Here is a 27436-nt window from a genome sequence, read left to right as displayed (position 1 = left end):
GCATGAGATCACATGCTTTTTTTATTATTTTCTTCCATCTGAACATCTTTTCATCCAGTTGAATTCATGTTCCAAAAATACAGTATTTTTGCTTCTCCTTTGAGCTAATACTAGCCAGGATTTTACAGGAGGTATTTTTCTTTTATACAGTGAGTCCGTTAATAAAAAAAAAAAAAAAGGAGTCACATTTCTGACCCCACTAGTTATAGCACTGATCTATGGCATAAGAAAATACCCAATATCTACTATACCCATGTGACCATCTTATTGACCTTTATTGATATGTATTCTTAATGTGATGACGAGTATCTTCTCTTTTTGGGTATTTAAATTCCAATGCTTCTAACTTGTGTAATAAAATGCTACCTATTCCGTACTAAGAGCGGCCTCATCACACTGGTCTTTCAATGTAAGCTATGTTTACTAAAGGACAGGAACCAGGGAATGAATGGATCTGCTGTCTAGACTAAGGGAAAACTTGGCTCTGTATATTCTTAACAACATCTGACCCTCAGAAACATGTGGGAGGAAACTTTCTGGGTAACTAAAATGAATAATGGAGCATGTATGTGTCTCCACTGCATTCTGGAGGTGAGGGAAGACCACAAAGGGAGGGTGGTGCTGAAGAAGGAGTGCACAGGATGCTACACAAGGGGGGGGATGCTTTTGGCCGGTGCTAGGTGGGCAGGTGCTCCTTCCACTTTTGACTGACAGGCAATGGTCACATGATTTTCTCCTGTCCTGCACAAGTCGTACAGCTGGGTTGGGGGCTCAGATTGGGATCAGCAGTACACAATGGCAGAGTCTTCGGAGAAAGTTCCTATAGCCCTAGCAGGACCTGAGGATGTTGAGCAGTACCTTCCACCGGTGAGTAGTACTACATTCAGAACCTCTCCAAACTTCTACAGAACTTTTCTTTCATGTTCATATAACTCATCTTTATAATGTGATCCGGAAGGGTGTTAAGGAAAATATACCAAGTCCCCAATGAAAATCTAATTTACATCCAAGCGAGAAGAAATACTGTACTTTATTTCAAGGACATCAGGTTATATGTTGTATTTTTAGGGTTCGGGGTATGTCTTACAGGTATATTGCTGATATCTCTGACTGAAACTTTAGTAACAGTCCTGCTTTATAAATGCTTTAATTTTAACATTACAAGCCATGTAATAATTGTAATAGTGTTATGTCCATATTTAAATATGGCAAGTATCTTTGATGGTGTATTCACATGTGGTGTTTTGATGCAGGTTTTTAATGCAGTTTTTAAGTCACAACCAGGTGTAGATTATAAAGAAAGGGGAAGTATATAGAAAAAATTCTACTCATTTTTTTCATCCACTCCCGCTTGTGGCTTCAAAAATTGCATCAAAAAGCTGCATTGAAACAGCACGTGTGAAGGTACCCTTATCCCCAGGCCTCTATTCTCACCGTTGTCAGCTTTCTTGTAGCTTTAGAACCAGCTGCAGAGGAACTACAAGTCCCAGCATGTAGTTCCATCCTCTTACTGAGACAAATAAAAGAAAAAGTTTAATTGTCCCCTCGACACCAGACTGCAGGATCACAATGTTAAGATGCTGAACTCATAGAGGTCTCAGATGTATGTAAAATATGTCAGCATTTGCACAGAACGGACTATGAAGGAAATGAAATACTGACTTAGTTATTTGGGATTTGGATTGTGAGGGGGGGGGGGAGACGTAAACTTAGGAAGGTTAAAGCAATTACTTTCGTTGTAAATTCCCATTGCCCATATGCACCTGCTATAAAGAGGAATTTTACACAGTGAAAATGTTTGCATGGAAGAGGCAGGTTTTTGTGAGGTATTTTTTTCAGGATTGGGGTTTATTTCTGTTTACCTCCAGAGAAAGGTTAATTATATCCCTTCCCGGCCGCCCACCTGCATATGCGGAGATTAGTATTAGTATCTTCCCCCTATTAATATACACTTGTAGTTGTGGACATTATTATTTTTATTATTGTTGTGAGTATAACTAGAAATGTGACCAGAATTGATATAAGTTGGGAGGCATACGTATCACAATGTGGAAACATTTACTATTCCATGTAATATTGCAGGATTATTATGTCTATATAATTGAAGATCCATAACTCTGGTTAGGAACATGACCCATACAGCGCTAGTTTCAATAACGTTGTATCCACAGTTAGGACTGGGGGAAGTCACACTACTACCACCATCCGAAAAAGTGTGAAATAAAAAGTTTGAAAAATGTTTATGCTAAGAACATTACATTTTTGAAATAAGCAGATCTAGGAAATGATTGTAGAATTGTATCTATGGAAACCACATTGCGGCACTGCAACCCAAGAGCAGTCTCGTGGGTGGTACTATTTTGGATTTCATTTGGTTCCACAGCTAGAAATATGAGTGATAGGCGTTGTTTCCTTGTAAATATTTACGATAATGGAAAACCATTCTAAAAAGTATGTCTATGTTGCAAATATACAAGCCACCTTAATGCAAGAACCAGTGCTTTAGTAGAATCTGGAGAACTGCCTAATAAATGTTCCATAAAGCGACCCCCTAATTCAGTGCACTATACATTGGTCAACCACTTCTACCTGCAATTTTATTATAGCATAGTGACATCACTTAAAGGGAAACTTCACTCTCAAATCATAGTGACATGTCATAAGCTGTTATCAGTGAGGCCCTTAAGCTCTTAGGGTGTAGTCATACGTGGCATATTTGCCTTGCATACATTGTAAGCCTATAGTAAAAAATATAACTAAACGTTCAACAAACTTCTGACATGTCATAGTGACATGTCAGAAGTTATGATCGCTGGGGGTCTGAGCACTGAGACCCCACTGATCGCTAAAACGAAGCAGCAGAAGCGCTCGTGAGAGCGCTATGCCGCTTCTTTTCTGTTTGGCTATTGTCAGAAAGCCTTTATAGTGGCTCATAGACTTTTTATTGAGTCCGTACACCAACTGCTCGGCTTTCCGAGCAAAGCCGAACAGAAAGCAAGCGGCTCAGCACTCATACGAGCGCTTCTACCGCTTCATTTTAGCGATCGGTGGGAGTCTCAGTGCTCAGACCCCCAGCAATCAAAACTTCTGACATGTCACTATGACATGTCAGAAGTTTGTTGAACGTTTAGTTACACTTTAAGAAATCTGTCGGAGTTGCAGAATATTTTTTCCGTTGGACATTGTACACTTTTCTGCAGTTTACTTTAATGCTTCGGAAATTATGCCAAGCGTGACGGCATCCCACATTATTGGGATCAGATGGAGATTTCTGAAACTTAAAACCACAGGAACTATTTTTCCTATACCACATACACAAGTTGTCCAGTGTTATACAGATCTATAAAGTGTAATCAGAAATTAATATGAACAAAAAAAGCATAATCATTTTATAGTTTAAAGTTCTACAACCTTCTAATATACTTAACGTTTCAATTTCTCATCATTCTCAAAATCTGTGTTTGCTGTCTGTGAATGAGAACATTCTTCTTTGCATCCGGAGACTGAACATTCTGTACAGACCTAGTACTTTTCATAGTGGAGAATTTGCTACAGTTGTACTAAATCTAGATAATCTAATGTAATCCTATGTAATCCACTGATTTAATGAAGATGATCTGAGAGTTATATTAAAAATGTTTGGTGCTTTTCAGCTTTAGTTTGGCGGAGCCACAAATTCCTGTTAATGGGGGGACCAGGCGTCTTAATTGTCGACAATTCTTTATAAGTGTTAGTTGGAGGTTTAATCTGTTATTGAAGACTGAATAGTTACTTAAATCTGTGTTTTATCTGCTTGTAGGCTTACACAGCAATTACAGTGAAGCCCTCCAACAGTGGCCGTCTACTCCGAATTGGGGCCGTGGTGCTTATCTCTGGGGCTCTTCTGCTTCTCTTCGGAGCAATTGGTGCCTTCTATTTCTGGAAAGTAAATGATAAACATGTAAGTCATATAAGTCATTGTATGTTTGTATATCATGTATATCAAGTGAGTACATATCCAGTTCTCTAAAACTCTGGCTTGGGCTCCTCAGAAGCAGATATGGCGGTCACTCGCTTACAAGGTGCCCATTTATAAGGAGTCTAATGTCTTCACTTTTCCTATGCCAATGAGACAAATACTCTCCTTGAACTGACTTAGAGTGTTCCACGCCGCAGCGACACTGCCATAATAAATGGGAATGTGAACCCACATGACTCCAAAAATATTCGGTAGGAAATGAATAGGCACTTGACATGCAAAAATGTATTATGCCTTTTTAATATAGAATTAATCTCCCAATGCATGTGCATAGCTGATTCGTACTGAATATATGACCCGTGCTGTTATTTATTCTGACAAGCTTTTCCATTAGACTTCTTATTTATTTCAGGATTCGTAGAGACGTAGAAATAAAGAAAATAATAATATTTCAGCCTGACTATTTAACCTGACTACAGATGGCAGCCTTAATTGGCGGCAACATAAATACATAAATTATTAAAATGGATCATTATAGCCTTAGTGGAGAAAGAAGTGTAACTTGTCACAATAATTGGCTTTGGAGGAATAATTAGCCACAAGTAAAAGGCCGCAGTTTCTTTCTCAGTATAAAAAATATCCAGTATTTAAAAAGATTATTTTTTTTCACTAAGTGATTGTGTTGTTTTATATAAAGTATGGGAGCTTTGATGTGCCTTCAAGGATATATGCAGGGGTAGCTTTCGCTTGCTCCGTTGCTTATGGTCTAGTGGGCTGAGCTGGGGTCAGTGGTGACTGCTTGCAGACAAAAGCCCCTTTATGTCGGACTCAATCAGCTCTTGTATATCGGCCAGCTACATCCCCCAGCACTACCTCACTCAGCAGCATGCTAGAAATGTAGTCCGGTATGTCTCAACCAGCCAGGATGTGTTTTTATATACCACAAAAACGAATATGCATTTTGTCTTTTGTGCACAGAAATACATTGACACATTTGGTATAATTTTTCGATCATTTATTATTGATCTCATATAGCTATTTATTAACTTTGCATACTGAACCTAGACATATCAGAGACCTATGATAAAAATAACACATTCATAGATCCATTATTCTGAACAGTTTTGAACATGTTAACTCTTTGCAGAACGAAATACACTAAAAACCGTACAGATGCTGTATAGTAATTGTATGAAAAGTCGTTCATTATAGTCTATTTTGTGATATGTTAGGGAGCTCTAGTACACTACAACTGTACAGTAACCCGTTAATAAAATCAATTTTACATTTTAGATTCTTTATTTAACGGATCATTGTTCCTCTCACGTTCATAAATCATCCCTGTCTGTTTACTGTGGAGAGAGGGCACTGTGTATACTTCTAAGGGATAATTTATGACCAACCAAAACCAAATAAGCTCTAATACTCATTTCATGTTTACTTGTTTCATTTGGTATTTACTTGTTACATTTATTGTCAATGGGTTACATTTCAGGAGGTGATCCCTCAGGTCAACATCACACAGGGATTAGGAACAATTTTCTGCCCTAAAAATACTGTATTGTGAGTACTACATTATAACATCAGCAGTGACAGATACAAGAAATTGCAACTAAATTGGACAAATGGGATATGCTACTCAGGGGCGGACATATAATTGGTGCAACCAGTGCAGCGGCACAGGGGCCCAGTAGGTAAGGGGGCCGACTGTCACCTTAAAGCAGCCTTCTGTCTATTATGTTGCCTGAGACGATCAATTTTTTGTCTAATAATTACTGATGGATTGTTAGAAAGACATAAGCGTATGTTCACACGTAAAACAAAAAACAGCTGTAAAATACGGAGATGTTTTCTGATTTTCAGCCGTTTTTAAAGCATCAAACGTTTTTTGATGCGTTTTTGTGGCCGTTTTTGGAGCTGTTTTCCTATTGACACAATGAAAAACGGCTCCAAAAACGGCTTAAGAAGTGACATGCACTTTTTTTTACGGGGCGTTTTTTTACCTGTCGTTTTTTCAAATGGCCGCGTTAAAAAAATGCCTCATGGGAACGAAACACCGCTTTTCCCATTGAAATCAATAGGCAGATGTTTGGAGGCATTCAGCTTCCGAAAAACAGCTGAAAATAAGCCGTGTAAAGGGTGATGTACGATAAGATATTGGAGAGCAAGGGGCGTATATACTGTTCTTGAACAGGGGCCCTCAGCTATCTATGCCCACCCTTGATACAACTGGCGCTCTGTTTGTGCCGTGTACGTCTGCTGTCCTTACACCCCAAGCCACATATAAAAATGTGCTAGATGAATACATTGCATTATGTTTTCTAGCTAGACAATGGCTAATGTTCATATTAATAAGAATATAATACATTTTATTTACATATATTTGCAGCACTTTACAACCAGAGAAGTAGTACATAGATATAATGACATATGAAAAAAAAGGTGATCTACTAATAATAAGGCAAAAAGAGTGAGGACCTTGCCCATTAGAGTTTACAATCTTAGGCTGGGTTCACACGACCTATTTTCAGATTTAAACGAGGCGTATTATGCCTCGTTTTACGTCTGAAAATAGGGCTACAATACGTCGGCAAACATCTGCCCATTCATTTGAATGGGTTTGCCGACGTACTGTGCAGACGACCTGTCATTTACGCGTCGTCGTTTGACAGCTGTCAAACGACGACGCGTAAAATGACTGCCTCGGCAAAGAAGTGCAGGACACTTCTTTGCAATGTAATTTGAGCCGTTCTTCATTGAAGTCAATGAAGAGCAGCTCAAGATTTACGAGCGTCAAAGACGCCTCGCAAAATGCGAGGAGGAGCATTTACGACTGAAACGAGGCAGCTGTTTTCTCCTGAAAACAGTCTGTCTTTTCAGACGTAAAGGCAGCTGTCAAACGACGACGCGTAAAAATACAGCCTCGTCAAAAGAAGTGCAGGACACTTCTTTGGACGTTTTTGGAGCTGTTTTCTCATAGACTCCAATGAAAACAGCTCCAAAAACGGACGTAAAAAACGCCGCGAAAACGGCGCGAAAAACGCAGCGAAAAATGCGAGTTGGTCAAAAAACGTCTGAAAAGCAGGGTCTGTTTTCCCTTGAAAACAGCTCTGGATTTTCAGACGTTTTTGGTCACTACGTGTGCACATACCCCAAAGCAAAAAGAGTGAGGACCTTGCCCATTAGAGTTTACAATCTTAGGGTATGTTCACACGTAGTCAACAAAAACGTCTGAAAATCCAGAGCTGTTTTCAAGGGAAAACAGACCCTGCTTTTCAGACGTTTTTTGACCAACTCGCATTTTTCGCGGCGTTTTCACTCCGTTTTCGCGGCGTTTTTTACGTCCGTTTTTGGAGCTGTTTTCATTGGAGTCTATGAGAAAACAGCTCCAAAAACGTCCAAAGAAGTGTCCTGCACTTCTTTTTACGAGGCGTAATTTTATGCGGCGTAATTGCCGTACGACGCGTAAAATTACGCGTCGTGTGGACAATACAGCGTTATACCCATAGAAAGTAATGGGCAGATGTTTGACGACGTATTTGAGACGTATTTCCAGACGTAAAACGAGGCAAAATACGCCTCGTATACGTCTGAAATTTGGCCGTGTGAACACACCCTCAGTGCAAATATAATGTCAGCAATAATTATAGATGCTGTAAAAGTTCAAGCCATACTGCAGAGATACCAGATGTAGTTCATAGATACAGTAAGGCCTCATGCACACGACCGTAGCCATGTGCTCGGCCGTGATTTCTGGGTTATGGGCTGCGCACATGGCCGCGGCCATTATTTTCAATGAGCCCGGACCACAGAACACGGCCGTAATAAGGCTTGCCCGTTCTTTCTGCAGTCCGGGCTCCGGGGCCATGCACGGACCGTGAAAACCACGGTCGTGTGCCTGGCCCCATAGGAATGAATGGGGCCGCAATTCTCCCGTGGATTTTCGGGGAAATTGCGGCCGCAAAAGCACGTTCGTGTACATGGGGCCTCATAGTTCCAGTCATAGTTTATAAATAGTGCAGACCATAGTGATTACTGTAGATGTGGCAAAATCACCAGCTATATTAGATAAATAGTGCATATAGTTCTATAAAATATTCAAACAGTAACTTGCATTGCCCTAATAAATACTGTATGTCGTGTCTAGCTAAATAATGCATACATTGTTCAAAGGGTATCAAAGTTTGTTCAAGTAAATAGTTCCATACAGTGAGAAACAACTACCCAGATAAATATTCCATGAATTGATAAACACAATTTTCTACTCCACGCTTCCACACAGGGGCTGGGCATACATCAATGTCATCTTGCTAGCCAGTGCCCTATATGTGGCACATGGCTGTCACCGACCAAAAAGGCTCTGCCTACAGGGTGAATTAGTGGAGCAGAGAGTGGTGGTCTTCCTGCCTCCATAATCAGCAATTTGACACTATGGTCCAGATATACTAAGACTGGCGTTTCATACTCCAACTTTAAAGAGAAGCCCGCTGGAGTAAGATACAACAAATTAATAAAGAGGTGCACACCTCTAAATAAAATTGTTGCATATTTGGCTGTACATGCGTCACAAAGTAAAATCTAGGCCAGCGTTATAGAGCTGTTATAGATTTATGCAGTCATTTACACCAGTTCCTTACACTAAATTGTAGTAAATTTGCCAGGCTGCGGGTGGCCCTGCCCTTGATGTTAAACGCCACCCACTTTTTTGAAAAGTGTCGAAACCAGTGATAAAGTAAAATCTGAATTTTTTTGTGACAAACAAGCGTGCACCATAATTTGAGAGACTTTTTTCTGCTGGTGCAAATGACATAATATCCCCCAATGTAAGTGTAAGGGGACGATCAACCCAAGCACTCTAATGAATCTTGCAGTGGTGTTTATCATGTTTATTCCACATTTATAAAAATAATAGAAATATGAGATCAGCATGTGTTGTGGCCAAATACTTCAAATAGTTCAGAAGCTGCAGCAGGGCCAGGAAACCAAACGAGAAGAATCACAAGCAAGGAGGAACAGGAAAGGCAGGTATAAATAGACAGAGGGCGGGAGCTAGCTCCGTCTGGCCAGGCTGTGATAGGCTCTCCCACTCCTAAGCCTGCCATCCTGAGTGGTGGAAGATGGAGTCAGTCTCACAGACCTAGAAGCAGGTGCAGACTGATTACCTATGGGCGTTGACACAGAAGCTGTGCCTGGCAGATCCTTACAAGATCCCTACAATAATCCTGCAAATAGAGAAAAGAGCTCTCCAGGAATTTCTTTAAAAGCACTTCACTTTATTTGTATCATTAAAAGAAATATAGTGAGGTGGATACAATACACAGAAAAGGCAACAGCCATTTCACGCTATCCACGCTTCATCTGGCCCTAAGGTACATATGCAAATAAAACAGAGCATAGGAGCAACCCCCATGTACATTTAAAAATATAGAAGTACAAAAAATCTGAACTCAACTTGTATGATGCATGGACACGGTAACCAGTAATATATTGTCAACTGTTAGCACGCACAATAAGTTTACCTGCTATAAAAAAAATAACTCAGATCGTTCCAGTCGTTCATTTCTAAGGGACCAATTGCTTCTGGCCTTCTATCCAATGCACTTCCCTTTCTAAGAGATATGTGTGTTTGTCAATATGTACCAAGGTTTGATTAACCCTTTCTAAACCCACAAATGAGATCGCATTGCTTTCTCCTCCATAAGTATCACAAAAGTGTTTTATCAATTTTAGGCAACCGTTACCCGCAGTGAGTGAGCGGACATGTACAAGGCATACTAGAACCAATGTTTGTGTTTGGAGATTGCATGGCTGTATTATCTATTATATGTACCTGTTTGCAATGGGTTTGGCTACAACATCTGAACTCAATAATTAGTATAGTTGTCCACATACTTTTGGCTATATAGGGTATGGTTACATTTTGTGCTCAAGCAGTCAAAATAGATCTTATTTAGGCCTTGAAATTGTTAGGATTGTAAACAGGTGGCTGCGAAGCAAATAAGCAAGTGTCAAACACATTAAAAAAAGAGCTGACTAAGGGCCTTTTCACATTGTTTCTGTGAAAAAAAAATGGAAAGAAACGGAAACCGACTGCAACGGAAGCATTACCATTGAAATCAAAGGTAATGCAAACGGAAGCTATAATTTCCGTTAGGCTTTCCGTTCATCTGTTCCTCTGACGGGATGGATGAACGGAAACCCCAGACAGAACCCGTAGCTGATGTGAAAAGGCCCATATGGAGACAGTAACCAATGGCTGCCAAGGCCAGAGGGAAGCTGCGAAAACTTAGAGCCAGAAACCCCTGGTAAGTATCTAATAATACTCTTTTTTGGGGTTGAACTTGATTGATGAGAACTTAGCATGGTAATGTTATCCAACATAAATAGAAACAAACTTCACTAGAATCTGTGAAGGGAAATGAGGATACTTCACAAAAGTCAACCAATACTACTCACTAATGTATAGCTTATACAATACATGAGTAAGTCTAGCACCTCTGCTTAAACTATTAATTATCTTTTTACTTCTTTTGTATATTTTAATTAAAAGACAATTAAGGATTTAAGCACATGAGTTAAAGGGATTTTCCAAGTTATTTAAAAAAAAAATTGGAAGGATGCAGAAAAAAAGAGCCATTACTTTCCTCACAGATCCCCGTTGTTCCCACGCCACCGATCCATTCCGCCCTGCCGCTGTTTATTGACATAGCTGCAGCGATGACGTACCCTTATACCCACGTGATCTCTGCAGCCAAGCACTGGCCTCAGCGATCATGTGCTGTATACCCACTGAGACCAGTGACCGGCTGCAGCGATCATGTGGGTATACAAGCACATCATCGCTGCAGCTATGGCAATACACAGCGGTGGGGAAAAAAAAGGCAGCGGCGGAGCTGGATTGATGGGGACCCGTGAGGCAATGGCCTTTTTTTTTTTTTTTTTGCATCCCTCCTACCGTGGGCAATTTTATAAATAACTCGGAAAATCCCTTTATTCACTCTTAACTAAACTAAATTTGAGAAATAATTACGCGTAAAATGAAACCATAATGCACAATTTAGTTTTTTTTATTGTTTTTATCCGAGAAAAAATTAATTCATTAATAAAGCCCTTTGTTTTTTGAAATGTTAATATACTTTCATGATTTGCCTGCAAGAATGTGTTCAAATTATTATCTGTATGGAGCATGTTTAAGGCCTCATACTATTGGTTACTTAATTTGAAAGTAATTAGATATCCTTCCACTTTTTGTCGACAGCTCCTATGCAGACTAATGTGTCTCTATGGATACAGACCACAAAAAAAACCTGTGTAGTCTGATCCTGAAGTCCTACCCTCTTCTATCGTTCTACTACTTCTTTGCTAACAAATTCAGTAGGTTATCAAGAAGGACAGATGGGAGAGAGTAACACAGGATTTTAGAATAATACATAGGGTTTGTTTGTAGTCTGTTACCATAGAGACACAAAGGTCTACAGAATTATCTGCAAAAGTGATCCATTGTTTATTTTAGATGCATTTGAGCAATAAAAAAAATTGTGTTTAAAATTTGTATATAACTTTGATTTGCCTAACAACCAAGTCTAGAGGCATCCTGCCAGGATAAGGTTATAAGATCAATAAGTAGAGCAGAGCTGTAAGATAATTCCCAGAGAAACCCTTTAAACTCTTCTGTTCCATAAGATAGAGTCTTGGTCTAATAGATGGTATTATAAATGTAATACATATACATGTGTTGGTTATAAGACACATCTTATGTAATAGTCAAAAATAGATTTATCAGTAAAAAAATATGAGCTGGTGAACGTCATCAGAATAAATACTTAGTGCATCAGGAATGTAAATGGAAGTGCTGAAGATCCAGAGTCAGGGCACTTTCTTTTATTATTTTTCTCTTTATGTATTAGATGCAAAGTCAACACGTTCTTCACCCTGCGCACTATTATAAAATTCAACTTGTTTGAATATGGTTTTTTTCTACCAAATCATAGCATATTGCCGTCTCTCCTTCCTCTACTCAACTTTTTCATCTTCCAGTGTCTTTTCAAGAATTTTTACGCATATTTAACAGCATTAAAATACTCTGCAGATATTTTACTGACGGCCTTGTGTATTTTTTTTTCATTATGATGCCTATTGCACCCTGACCGAACATAGACCATTAACACTCATGATCATAACAAGGTGTCCAAGAAGGGTCGTCACTTTACTTTGAATACAAAAATAAAACATAACCAGATATTGCAAAGACAAGAACTTATAGTGGTGACTGCTAAATACATGATCTGAAGTATTTTAAAGGAGTTGTTTGGCTTTAAAAACTTCATTTCAGATTACATGTCCTATTGCTGCTGAATGAAATACAAAGACAAGACCATCACTGTAATACATGGACATTCATGCTATGCTTTGTATATATGAAACATTCCTGCAAGCTGTGGCATGACTCCTGACTTCAGCCAATAAGGGGGGGGGGTTTGAGCATGGGACCCCATTTCTATTAGGTATTATGTTTTTTACACTACTGCTTGAAAGGATGGTCGCATTAAGAGAACTCTTTTAAAAAAAATCCGGCTTCTCTAACCACCTGCAAGCAGTAGTTATAGTCGGGGGAGCTGAATCATTGCCCCTGCTGATGAAATATACAATATCATTAAATGCCCTCTTTTCATACCCCCTCTATGACATCCATATTTTGTAATAATGCGTTGGACAATCCCTTTGTATTTTGTATTTTGCTTTTACTCTGCTATATACAATGGGGCAGATTTACTATTCGAAATGCGGCGGAATTCTGTCTCAAATTGAACCAGATTTTTTCTATAGATGCTGTGTGCCACATTAATTAACTGTTTTAGACAATCTTTTTGATATGCTCAACAAGGGGGCCTGGCTTAGCAGGTAGGGTGTGATCTAGAAGGAAGGGAGCGTGGCTTAAATGTGGTACCGTGCGCCAAAAATGCTACATCTAAAGCCTTATTCAAACGAGCTTGTGTCAAATCGGCCGGGAAAAACTTCCGTTTTTGACGTCCGATTCGCACCTGTGCGGGACCCGTTTTCACGGACCCCTCATAGACTTGAGTCTATTGAGGGATACTAGAAAATTGACAAAAATAGGACATGTTCTATTTTTTCACAGGCTCTTCACACGGTCTGTTAAAACAATGGCTGTGTGAACAGCCCCATAGAAATACATGCAGCCGTGTGCTGGCCGTTAAAAAAAACGGCGGTCACATAGCCGATTTATACGCTCGTCTGAATAAGGTATAACAGTCCTAACATTCTAAGTTTAGAATGGTTTTGAGGAGCAGCCCATAAATAATTACATATGCACCAGATTTAAAGCTCTACTGACATGTGTTTTAGTTAATAATCAAATAATAATTCTTGAGCAACTTATCGTAGAACTCTGCGTTGTACTATTCCGCTTATTCCTCATGGAATTGTATTAATAAATTGACTACTGGGCAGTACCATTCCCCTTGTCAATAGTGTATGTCCCTATACAGTCTGACACAGTCAGACAAAAAAAATTAATAATAATAACTTTGCTGACAAAAAAAAAAAAATATACGGAGTTTAAAGCCTCGATGACTATAATGGGGAGTACTAACACTTTAAAAAAGTGTTTTTCACATCTAACATTTTCCACCTATCTGATTTATTGGGGTCCATCCTTTGACATGTTGCAACTCTTATGGTCTATGCTAGTGAAGAAGTTAATGCGCAGATCTATGATGGACAATGACAGTGAAGGGCTAACCGGGTACATTCTGAGGGGGTCTATGACACTGATTTTCAACCTTAGCCCTAGTAAAGAAATTAAAATAGCAAGTTTATGTTGACACTCATCAATTAATATATGGTCTCACCTCCAAAGTGAAGAATGCAGCTGAAAAGCAGAGCTGCAGTACTGCAGCACGGCCGCTATACAGTGACTGGAGCCAGGGTTGGACATACCATTGGTGCAACCTGTGCAGCTGCACAGGGGCCTAGTAGGTAAGAGGCCGTCTTCTGCATGTAAGTGCATGTAAATGCCTGAGATTATTAATTTTTTGCTAACAATTACTGATTGATTGATTGATTGATTGATTGATTGATTGATTGATAGAGATAAATAAGTTGATTTTCTATAATGAAATATTGGAGTGGAAGGGGTCCATATACTAATCTTGCACAGGGGCCCTACGCCGTCTGTGTCCACCCATGACTGGAGCCATCTCCAGGGGTCCTGCATAGCTTCCGATGCCCGGAGGCAGCCGAAACAGCTGATCGTTGCGGGGTCCATGTGTTGGACCACCACCGATCATATACTGATGACCATTGTGAAAAATATCCCCAAACCACGACAACCCCTTTAAGGACCCCATTTAGTAATCAATTAACACTTCATTTAGAGCTGAATTAAAGAGGCTATCCCACCAAGATTAGAACGAGAGGCAAAAGAAAAAGGTGCCGTTTTTACGATATCGGTGCCAGGCAAAGAAAAAATGATGATGATGACAGATGGCATTGTTTTAAAAGGAATTGTTCTTTATTCAGCGGACGACGCGTTTCCGGACCGTACCGGTCCCTTCATCAGGTCTGCAGTATATGTTTGCACGTGTATAGTGCTCAGTTATATAATGGAAAAGACCGGGAAAGGGCATAGTTCCACGTGTTTTCAAGAATTTACGGGAAGGGAGGGGGGACATATGTTTAACATTTGTTCTATACAATCTAAGTTAATTTCAGTTTTCACATATTTGATATTTGTCCTATACAATCTTAGTTAATTTCAGTTTTCACATATTTCACATATTTGATTAAGAAGTGAGCATTAAAACAGATATAGATTCCGTACCTCGTTCAAAATGCATAGTTAAATGAATAAAAGATATACACTACCGTTCAAAAGTTTGGGGTCACCCAGACAATTTTGTGTTTTCCATGAAAACTCACACTTATATTTATCAAATGAGTTGCAAAACGACTAGAAAATATAGTCAAGACATTGACAAGGTTAGAAATAATGATTTTTATTTGAAATAATAATTTTCTCCTTCAAACTTTGCTTTCGTCAAAGAATGCTCCATTTGCAGCAATTACAGCATTGCAGACCTTTGGCATTCTAGGTGTTAATTTGCTGAGGTAATCGGGAGAAATTTCACCCCATGCTTCCAGAAGGCCCTCCCACAAGTTGGATTGGCTTGATGGGCACTTCTTGCGTACCATATGGTTAAGCTGCTCCCACAACAGCTCTATGGGGTTGAGATCTGGTGACTGCGCTGGCCACTCCATTACAGATAGAATACCAGCTGCCTGCTTCTTCCCTAAATAGTTCTTGCATAATTTGGAGGTGTGCTTTGGGTCATTGTCCTGTTGTAAGATTAAATTGGCTCCAATCAAGTGCTGTCCACAGGGTATGGCATGGCGTTGCAAAATGGAGTGATAGCCTTCCTTATTCAAAATCCCTTTTACCTTGTACAAATCTCCCACTTTACCAGCACCAAAGCAACCCCAGACCATCACATTACCTCCACCATGCTTGACAGATGGCGTCAGGCACTCTTCCAGCATCTTTTCAGTTGTTCTGCGTCTCACAAATGTTCTTCTGTGTGATCCAAACACCTCAAACTTCGATTCGTCTGTCCATAACACTTTTTTCCAATCTTCCTCTGTCCAATGTCTGTGTGCTTCTGCCAATATTAATCTTTTCCTTTTATTAGCCAGTCTCAGATATGGATTTTCTTTGCCACTCTGTCCTGAGGGCCAGCATCCCGGAGTCGCCTCTTCACTGTAGACGTTGACACTGGTGTTTTGCGGGTACTATTTAATGAAGCTGCCAGTTGAGGACCTGTGAGGCGTCTATTTCTCAAACTAGAGACTCTAATGTACTTGTCTTGTTGCTCAGTTGTGCAGCGGGGCCTCCCACTTCTCTTTCTACTCTGGTTAGAGCCTGTGTGTGCTGTCCTCTGAAGGGAGTAGTACAGACCGTTGAAGGAAATCTTCAGTTTCTTGGCAATTTCTCACATGGAATAGCCTTCATTTGTAAGAACAAGAATAGACTGTCGAGTTTCGCATGAAAGCTCTCTTTTTCTAGCCATTTTGAGAGTTTAATCGAACCCACAAATGTAATGCTCCAGATTCTCAACTAGCTCAAAGGGAGGTCAGTTTTATAGCTCCTCTAAACAGCAAAACTGTTTACAGCGGTGCTAACATAATTGCACAAGGGTTTTCAAGTGTTTTCTAATCATCCATTAGCCTTCTAACACAGTTAGCAAACACAATGTACCATTAGAACACTGGAGTGATGGTTGCTGGAAATGGGCCTCTATACACCTATGTAGATATTGCATTAAAAACCAGACGTTTGAAGCTAGAATAGTCATATAGCACATTAACAATGTATAGAGTGTATTTCTGATTAATTTAATGTTATCGTCATTGAAAAAAACTGTGCTTTTCTTTAAAAAATAAGGACATTTCTAAGTGACCCTAAACTTTTGAACGGTAGTGTGTATATATATATATATATATATATATATATATATATATATATATATATATAGATAGATAGATAGATAGATATAATAGACAGGTTTGTCAGCTTTCATAAAAGCATCTCAAACCTGTCTATTATATATATATATATATATATATATATATGTTTTTTATTCATTTAACAACGAGGTACGGTATCTATATCTGTTTTAATGCTCACTTCTTAATCAAATATGTGAAATATGTGAAAACTGAAATTGACTTAGATTGTATAGAACAAATGCTAAACACATGTCCCCCCTCCCTCCTCCCTTCCTGTAAATTCTTGAAAACACGTGGAACTATGCCCTTTCCCGGTCTTTTCCATTATATAAATGAGCACTATACACGTGCAAACAAATACTACAGACCTGATGAAGGGACCGGTACGGTCCAGAAACACGTCGTCCGCTGAATAAAGAATAATTCCTTTTAAAACAATACCATCTGTCATCATCAACATTTGTTCTCCGCCTGGCACTGATACCGTAAAAACTGCGCCTTTTTCTTTTCCTGCAAGGAGGTTCCATCCTCCCAGGGAACGCAGTGGGTGGCAGCCGGCTTCTAATCCCAAAATCAACACAGATTTAGGTGGAGCGCCGTCTCCTGACATTTTTCTTCATACTCCTTATCCCACCAAGATAACTCCTTTTTAAATAAAGCCGCAGGTCCTTCTTCTCTCACCTATAGTGATCAGCAACCTCTAGGCATACATTTTTCCTTCAGGGGATATGTAGCATTACAAATCATCCATTCAAATAAAAGGCCATCCCATAATGCATGGACACAGGCAATCCACCAATGCAAGAGCAGCTTTCAGTTGTGGCAATAGAGGGGTGTCCTGAGCAGGTGACCTCCCTCTATGACATCCATATGCACTATCAGGGCACATTGACAGGGATCACACAGATTAGTAAGAGTAAAATCATGTGCAGTAGATTCATTGAAGAAATTGCTGGCAAATTAATTAAATCAATCTAAATGAAGCTTTTTCTGCAGCATGAGCATGGATTTATGCAAGCGTCTCTGAGATGAATAAGACAGAAAATTCTGCAACAAATCTGCTGCATGTGAATATACCCTTAAAGTTGCCATTTAGAACTCAAATACCTTGACAAGCCATGAATAAGGACACAAGCGTTGTCCGAAACGCGTAGGCATTACCACTAATTGCTAACCATCCCTGTACCTGGAATTTTATACTATTTGGAAATAAAGTTGAAACTCCGTTTCCTTTAAAAATCATCTGGCGCTGGATCACAGTTTTCCTTTATCCTTTTGCTCAAATACCGTTGTTCAATTCAGGCAGGTGCTTATTACTCAATTAGTTCAGTCAATACCCCATAAAAAATCACATTAACATAAACCCATTTAATCATCTACAGACATGCACACAGACAAATATGTATATACATCTAAGGCCTCATACACACGACTGTACTGGACCTGTTGCAGACCATTTGACCGCAAAAAAAAACCTTTGTTGTGCATCTGTGCATCATCAGAATCACAGATCTACAAGAAAAAAACATTTCCCCAGTTTAGTGAAGCTGCAAATCCAGGCCATAAAAAGACTTGTCCTGAGTTTTTGCGGTCTGGATTCGTGACCCCAGCACAAATCCGCGAAAACCACGGTACTGTGCATGGGGCCATAGAAATGAATGGGTGCACAGTTTATCCACAAAAGTGTGTTTAAATTGCGGACACAAATGTGCATGAGGCCTTAATAAGAGGGCTAAATAAAAATAAATCCTGGAGAACCCCTTTAAGTGCAGACTACTAAACCATCAGTGGGGAAAAGATGAACAGCAGGTGATTGTTACACATATACTGAGGCAAAGCCTGGAGAGTCTCTGTATGCTGGCCGTGGGCATTAGATCATAGCTAGCAGAACCCACAGATTTTGGCAGGTTTGGCCATTGATGAGGCTTCCCAACAGTCTGCCGATGTCAGATCTTGGTGGGAAAGTAGGATTGGCATGTTGGGATTTTTAAGTTATCCAGGTACCAAAAATTGCTTTTGATTTATATTTTTATGTTAAAAGAAGTCACTTACTAATCTACTTTCATTTTTAATTTTGTACTAAATCGTGCAGTTTAACCCCATTGAATTGGTGGCGGAAGTCCTGTAGCTTTCCTAATATTGATGACGCGCCGACAACGGTCCCATGTGACTGAGGGCTTGCTTACTGTGCTGTTCGTGTCTGTGTGTTATCAAGCGCATGACGTCAAGGGGCTGTCACATTGCCTATCGCTGGAGTCCCTGAAGTGAGCATCAGCTGATGCTCTGCCCGTGGACTCCAGCACTGCTCCCGACGTCACTGTCCATATATGGACAGTGATGTCAGGAGTTCCCGATCACTGGAGTCAGCAAGTAAAGCATCAGTCTGGGACTCCAGCACTTCTCCAGACATCACTGTCACTGTCCATATATGGACAGTGACGTCGGCAGCAGTGCTGGAGTCCCCAAGCAGAGCATCAGCTGATTCTTTGCCCATGGACGCCAGCACTGCTCCTGACGTCGCTGTACATATATGGACAGTGACATCAGGAGTTCCTTATCACTGGAGTCCCCGAGCAGAGCATCACCTGATGCTATGCTCGGGGAACTCCAGCACTGCTCCCAATGTCACTGTCCATATATAGGCTGTGAAGTCAGGAGTTCCCTATCGCTGGAGTCTCCAGGTAGAGCATCAGCTGATGCTCTGCCCGGCCACTCCAGCACTACTCCTGACGTCACTGTCCATATATGGACAGTGATATCAGGAGTTCCTTATGGCTGATGCACTACCCAGGAACTCCAGCCCTGCTGCCAACGTCACTGTCACTGTCCATATATGTACAGTGATGTCGGCAGCAGTGCTGGAGTCCCCAAGCAGAGCATCGGCTGATGCTCTGCCCGGAGACTCCAAGCACTGCTCCCGACATCACTGTCCATATATTGAGTTCCCTATCGCTGGAGTCCCCGGGCAGAGCATCAGCCGATGCTCTACTTGGGGACCCCAGCACTGCTGCTGACATCTCTGTCCATATATGGACTGTGACATCAGGAGTTCCCTATCGCTGGAATCCCCGAGCAGAGAATCAGCTGATGCTTTGCCCGGGGACTCCAGCAATGCTGCCAACGTCACTATCACTGTCCATATATGGACAGTGACGTCGGCCAGCAGCAGTGCTAGAGTCCCCAAGCAGAGCATCGGTTGATGCTCTGCCCGGGGAGTCCAGCACTGCTCCTGACTTTACTGTCCATAAATGGATAGTGACATCAGGAGTTCGCCATCGCTGGTGTCCCCAAGCAGAGTAGCAGCTGATGCTCTGCCAGAGGGACTCTAATACTGCTGCGGACGACACTGTCACTGTCCCAGAGGCATATCTAAGGGTATAGCACAGGGGGGCAAACAAATCTGAGTGGGCCCCAACCCAGTGGGCCCCCCACACAGTATAATGACCTTTTAGTATGCTCCACACAGTATAATGGCCTGATAGCTACCCCCACACAGGATAATGCCCCTATGGTTGCCCTCACACAGAATAATGCTCCCATAGATGCCCCCATATAGTATAATGACCCCTTAGTGGCCCCTACACAGTATAATGACCCGTTAGTGGCCCCCACACAGTATAATGCCCCTATAGCTGCCCCACACAGGATAATGCCCCTTTGGTTGCCCCCACACAGAATAATGCTCACCTAGCTGCCCCACATAGTATAATGACCCCTTAGTGCCCCCCCACATAGTATAATGACCCCTTAGTGACCCCTACACAGTATAATGACCCCTTAGTGGCCCTCCACTGTATAATGCCCCTATAGCTGCCCCCACACAGGATAATGCCCCTATGGTTGCCCCCACAGAGGATAATGCTCCCATGGCTGCCCCCACATAGTATAATGCCCTTACAGCTGCCCCACACAGTATAATGCCCCTATATTGCCTCCCCACACAGAATAATGCCCCCATAGCTGCCCTCCACACAGTATAATGCCGCTATAGCTGACCCCACACAGTATAATCTCCCTACAGCTGTCCCCATACAGTATAATGCCCCTATAGCTGTCCCCACACAGTATAATGCCCATACAGTGCCTCTCACACAATATAATGCCCCTTAGCTTCCCACATACAATATAACACCCCATAGCTGCCCACATACAGTATAACGCCCCAATAGCTGCACCTACACAGTATAATGCCCCATAGATGCCCCATACAGTATAGTGCCTCCCACACAGTATAATACCCCCAAAGCTGCCCCATACAGTATAATGCTCCCAAAGCTGCCCAAATAGAGTAAAAATCCCTATTGCAATCCCCCCATACCCAGTATAATGCCCCCTTAGCTGCCACCACACAGTATAGTGCCTAATAAAAAATAATAAAATAAATATTTACCTATCCCTGTTTCCACCATCTCAGTGGTTTCCTGGACGACCCCCCCCCCCCCTGCCGCTAGCTACGCTACTGCACTATCCATACATGGATAGAAAATATTTTATCTAACATTAATCATTATTCATTAGAATCCATTAATATCCGGGCAAATGCCCACATAAATGTAAATACACAAAATAATCCCACTAGAAACAATATACAGACAGTGATGTCAGGAGTTCCCTATTGCTGGTGTCTCCAAGCAGAGCATCAGCGGATCCTCTGCCTGAGAACTCCAGCACTGCTCCCAACCTCACTTTCCATATACTGTATGGACAGTGATGTCGGCAGCAGTGCTGGAATCCCCATGCAGAGCATCAGCTGATGCTCTGCCTGGGGACACCAGCACTGCTCCCAATGTCACTGTCCATATATGGACAGTGACATCAGGAGTTCCCTATTGCTGGATTCCCCAGGAAGGGCATCAGCGCTGCTCCCGACTTGACTGTCCATATATGGATAGTCACATCAGGAGTTCCCTATCGCTGGATTCCCCAAGCAGAGTACCAGCTGTGCTCTGCCCAGGGACTCAAGCACTGCTGCAGACGTCACTGGCCATATATGGATAGAAAATATTTTATCTAACATTAATCATTATTCATTAAAATCCATTAATATCCTGGCAAATGCCCACATAAATGTAAATACACAAAATAATCCCACTAGAATCTATCAAACTTGCAATCGTGCTTAAATTAAAGCCTTTTTTTAACCATATCTAAGTTACACCCAGCAAATTACTGGTATGCAAACAGTTACATAAGACATATTTTATAGATCTCATAAGAAGTTGTCTTTAAAGGTGGCCATTGAATGTATCATATTTCCAATATCAGTGATGCAGCCTTTATCAAGCCTCGTGTTTTTGCATTTGAAGATCAGAAAAAACATCTATGTAATTGCCTATTGAGCAGTTCCATCCAACAATTATTGGTAGCACAAAGCAAAAGACAAGAACGACGTGAATCGATTAAGCAAAACACGGAATCAGTTTGTCCAAACAACAAGTATTGTCAGCACTTTTTTCATAGACGTTGTCTATGTAATTGCCTTTTAAGCAGTTGCACCTCACAGTTGTTAATTACGCAAGGCAAGAAATAAGACAAACCTGAGATTAAACATAAAATGACACTAGTTTGTCAAAGCACCAAGCATGGCCAGCACTTTATCCTGGAGTTATCCGGTGTTTTTCCTCCATAAACTCTTTTTTTCAAGTAAATTATAGGCAGTACTTTAGCTATCTGGAGGGTATCTTTCAGGGCCCCGTTTTGATAGTCTGTCCCGACTTTCACTCCAAAAAGTACAGCAGAAGGATAATTCTCTCCTCTTGGTTATGCTCATATTCTATGCCTTAAGTTGCCCGGTAGACAGCCAGGGTCCGCATTTCTCAGCGTCGCGTAATATGACCTGTGAACTGGTGAAGACATCAGTCACGTCACGTGCCTTACTGGCTTACTGAATAACGTGTTTTATCCAGGTCGGGACTTCCTCAGAACCATCATCAAGTAACGTAATCTTTGACTATTCTTTATAGTCCTGAATTGGGCTACCTCTGGGCGTTTCTTACCTATTTTCAAGTCCAATCAACTTTTTCAGTAATATATTAAAAATAATAATTAGTATATGTTTTATTCACTGCTAGTAGTATAGAATATTAACCCATCATTATCTGACTGACAAGTGTCCCACAACTAACAAATAACAAAAAATAATAGAAAGAAAATTTTCTTAGACTGGCGTTTTATACCTCAGTCTAAGAATAAACGTTGATGGGGTAAGATGCGATTCGTTTATTAAGAGGCCCACCCCTCTTCATAAATTTGGTGAAACTTAGGCTGTCTGTGCGCCAGAAAGGCACTTTCTCCTACACTAGCTCCTAGCTGGCGTGGATTTTTGCTTTATGTTACGCCAGCATCTGGAGCAAAAATAACTAAATGTGTCGGACAAACATGTGGCCCGCCCATTCTGATAAGCTCGACCCATATTTTTAAGAGGCAACAGGAAAACCACAAATTTTGGAACATTTTTGCAGACACAAAAACGTTATTTTTTTTCGCAAATTGCGACTTTTTTGCAGATTGTTGAATAAATTCTCCCGAAACTGTAAATTTAAAGACATTTTTACAAATATACCAGTATTGTATCACAGTATTTGTGATTCAGAAGAAAAAGTTCATATTTCCACCATGGCCTCAACATTATTACATTGAAATTGTCTTTTTTTTTTTTTTATTCATTTTGGTTTACACTTTTTTTTTAATTGTCTCTGCAGGTTTATAATGTCCACTACACTATGAGCATCAATGGCAAAATTCAAGAAGGATCAATGGAAATTGATGCTGGAAACAATCTAGAAACATTCAAGACTGGAACTGGTAATGATGAAGCTGTAGAGGTGCATGATTTTCAGATTGTGAGTACTGCTATTTCTCTTATCTCTTACAGTTCTGGTAATAGGACCGCTTAAAGTAAGCTATTCAATAAATCTTGTCTTATACCTTCAGATCCCATCAGTCAATCCTGGGTTTAAATATTAGGATAAAATATAATCCACAAAATTGAAAACTAAAATCCAAATTAACCCCAAATTGTCAAAAATGGCCAAGAATGTTTAGGGTCCATAGGATGAAATTGACATTGGTAAGAGTTTAGAAGCAGCAATTAACACCCTAAAAGTCAAATGAGTAAAACATGAAGTAAGTTTATTTTTATTACTCTTATCTGGCTTATTATTATTTTCAAAAATTCTGAATATCGAGAGCAAGTAGGTGCCAGATTATTTGAATTTCTGTGTATTTTACCTCTGTATGCTATTTTGTGAGCAATGGTATATGACAAATATGTCTACCTATAAGAAAAAAAAAATCTTTCCTTCCTCCAGTAAATGGTAACCACATATAATGTTGGATCAATATTTTGCCAATGTTGAAACTTGTTCAGCAGATTTATTGTTGTACATGCACTTACATAATTTTATAATCATATTTGGTTATTATTGCTTCCTTTATAGAGAAAATTTCCATGTTTGTGATTGTGAAGGTCAGGGTTGGCCTAGCTCACAGCAGTACCCTCCCATGATAATGGTGAAATATTGACAGCGGTGAAATTAAAGGGGTATTCCCGCTTCAGCAAATAAATCTTATTCTGTGTTTAGTATAAAGTTATACAATTTTTCAATATATTTTCTGTATCGATTCCTCACAGCTCCTTTCAGATTTCTTCTTGCTTAATAGGAGCTTTCATTGGCTTCTAGTAATGTGATGGACACACAGGTGCTGGGCTTTTTATCCACTAAGTAAACAATCGAAGATCCTATTGAATAACTGTAAGCAGAAATCTTGAAAATCACGTTGAATTGATGCAGAAAGTCTATTGGAAAATTAGATTTTCATTACACAATAAATAGCATTTATTTGCTAAAACTGGACAACCCCTTTAAAGGGGTTGGCCGGCCACAGGACCGTTTTTCATACTGATGGCCTATCCACAGGATAGGTCATCAGTATATGATCATGAGGGTACGACACCCGCACCGATCAGCTGCTCCAGCTGCCCCTGTCCACCGGATGTCCGCGCCGGAAGCAGATGTCAACGGTCACAGTATAGTGGTCATGCTGCAGTACAGCAACTCTGCTCCTATTTAAGTGAATAGCAGCAGAGTTGCATTTCTGCAGCACGGCCGATATGCATTGTGCGGAGCCAACTGCTTCCGGCACCAAACAATGTATACGGTGCATAACATCCGGTGCTCGGAGGCAGCCGCAACAGCTGATGCATGGTGCGTCGTGCGTGTGTCCGACCCCCACGGATTATATACTGATGACCTATCCTGTAGATAGGTCATCAGTATGAAAAACGGTCCCGTGGCCGGAACAACCCCTTTAAGGAATTGAGAAAAACTTAGTTCCTTAATGCATTAGATGTTATACCCCATGCCAAGCATACACTTTACTCTCAATAGTATTGAACAAATACCTGTGAAATATTTAAAGTAAAAACGACAAATACAGAATAGCTAAAAGTGCGGAGGGATTAGTCTATTTTATAACTATACTCCATTAGGGCTCACATGAATGCAGCATAAGTATGCTATTCTATGTGCACAAGTGACCATATCAGCACTCTGCTATATTCTAAAAAAGAACTTGGGTTTGGTACAAGCTAAAAAACTGATAATTCACTTGTATCAGCCATAAGGGAGGGCCTAGAGCTTCTGTGTGATTTATGAGCCCCGGGATTAAACTTCCACTTCAATTACACATCACAAACAAGATGCACTTGGAGCTATATTTGTGAGATGTCAGCTAAAATGGAATTATATTTTTCTGATGACAACCAGAAGCACTCAGCATCCCATTTTTGCTTCTGATGCTGTTTATCAAGTGTGAATATAAAATCCAGTTTATACTTGTGTTGTTTAGGCTACAGGATATGCCCTTATGGGTATAGCGAATGCGAGAGGAACCACAGCATAAATATGGGATTACCTAGCAGCACATCATTGTAGTGTACATCTTTTTAAATAGGTTAGGACTGACTATTCCTGTTTGCATTCTTTGCTGGGCTGTCACTTCAATGTATGAGATGCTAATAATGTGAAGATGTGACATTTGTAATTCTAAAATCTCCTGGAATATTGGATATTTTCATTCTGTATCGAGCTGGTCATAGACATAAATGACATTTGTTGGCACAGTAATAATAAGCCACAAATCTGTTAATTTCCTACTGAATACAGCAGGGCAACAGGCAGCGCTGATTCTGGACTGCTACCACTGTTTATCAGGGAAAACAGATTCTTTTTTTTAATTTATTTTTTAAAAAGGGAATGTCTCGTATTTAATTTAAGTATGTAGAAGAGAAATCTGTTTGTCATTTATTTTTCATTTTGAAGCTATTTATATTTTATTTTTAAAAACGTTCCTGGGAGCACCCATATTGGAGGCACACTCATCCTTCCGTATTGCATGTGTAGGCCATACAGCTAGGGTTGCAACCTTTTACTTCCAAAAATATATTTAAAACACGTAAAAAGTGGGTACTGTTTTGAGAGTGTGGCTTCACACGGAGTGTCAATGCCTTTTTGGTAAAGGTGGCTGTCACGGCGTGGGGTATGAACCCACTGGGCCGTACCACTTAGCGGGATAGCAGCTGGCCAAACAGGTACTAAACAATGTCTGTAGTCCAGAAAGGGTACCTGAGGCAATATAGACAGTAGCGGTGGATTCAGGCTAAGATGAGGCTCCGACCGTCGACAAGGGTGTGACACAATAGATGCAACAGAAGACAAAACACGACTCCAACTCTTGACGGCACAGATACGATAGCACGGGATACAGGGTACAGGCAGCAGGAACGGGTACACTGGAAACTGGAAAACACTAAGAGACTATTTGCAATGACAAACTTTAGGTAACACAACAACGCACAGGCAATGATCAAGAGGGCAGAGCCCTTTTTATAGTCCAGCAGCATTCTGGGCTAATTGCAGATTTCCTGCAACTGTGCGCGCACTGGCCCTTTAATGCCATTCACGCACGGGCGCGCGCGCCCTGCGGGAGACGGGGTCCAGACCAGGAAGTGAGTGCCGGCGTCTCTCAAGAGGGGGATGCCGCCGAGAACTCACACGTCCATGGCCGCGGCCATCAGAGGGAAAGTCAGGACGACGGTCCGTGGCCATAGACGTTACAGTATCCCCCCTCTTACGCCCCCTCTTCTTGGAGCCAGAGTGAGAGAGAAACTTTTTCACGAGGACAGGAGCATCGATGTTCTCCTCTGGCTCCCAAGACCTCTCCTCTGGACCAAATCCCCTCCAATCCACCAAACAAAACGTCCTCCCTATTTTCTGGGTGGCCAGGATCTCCCTCACCTCGAAAGTACCTGACGATTGCCAGGAGCCACTGCGGAACTAGGAGTCCTGGAATAGCGGCTCAGGACCACGGGCTTCAGCAAGGAGACATGGAAGGAGTTTGGGATCTTGAAGGTAGGAGGGAGCCGAAGCTTGTAAGAGATGGGATTAATTTGCAGCAGAATCTCGAAGGGTCCGAGGAACCTGGGGGCAAACTTGCAAGATGGCACCCTCAGCCGGATATTCTTGGAAGACAGCCAGACCTTGTTACCTGGAAGAAACTGTGGAGGTTCACGTCTTCTAGTGTCTGCCTTTTTTTTCATGCGGTCGACCGTCAGCAGAATACACCGGGTTCCAAATTATTATGCAAATGTTATTTTTCTCTGATTTTCCTAAATAGTCTATGCAAATGACAGTCAGTATAATCTTCAAGCCATCAACCGTTGGAGTATAATGCGAATTTTATTGAACAAATCTCCTAATGATAACAGATTTTTCTTTTAGAAGTAAAAAACTCAAACTTTCAAATTATTATGCACAACAGAGATCAAAACATTTTAAAGGTTGTAAAGAGAACTAAAATGGTAATTTGTTGAATTTGCAGCATCAGGAGGTCATATTTACAGAAATCAAAAGCTCTTTCAATCAAAAAAAACTTAGCAGGCCAAGTTACATG

At 40.8% G+C, this 27436-nt stretch overlaps 1 protein-coding gene across 1 annotated transcript in view; it reads left to right on the top strand.

Annotated features, from left to right (window-relative positions):
• The first annotated feature begins 608 nt into the window (after window positions 1-608).
• CNMD (chondromodulin) overlaps window positions 609-27436 on the top strand; it is a 66073-nt gene continuing 39245 nt past the window's right edge. Inside the window, exons 1-3 of the mRNA XM_075850247.1 lie at window positions 609-867; window positions 3800-3940; window positions 23185-23325. Coding sequence (XP_075706362.1) covers window positions 796-867; window positions 3800-3940; window positions 23185-23325 — 354 coding nt within the window. The 5' untranslated portion in view covers window positions 609-795. The remainder of the gene's footprint in view (window positions 868-3799; window positions 3941-23184; window positions 23326-27436) is intronic.

This window comes from Rhinoderma darwinii, chromosome 2 (assembly GCF_050947455.1).
Source record: "Rhinoderma darwinii isolate aRhiDar2 chromosome 2, aRhiDar2.hap1, whole genome shotgun sequence".
In the NCBI taxonomy this organism is placed as follows: Eukaryota; Metazoa; Chordata; class Amphibia; order Anura; family Rhinodermatidae; genus Rhinoderma; species Rhinoderma darwinii.
The sequence above is the reverse complement of the archived record's forward strand: the minus strand, read 5'-3'. Positions and strand labels throughout refer to the sequence as shown.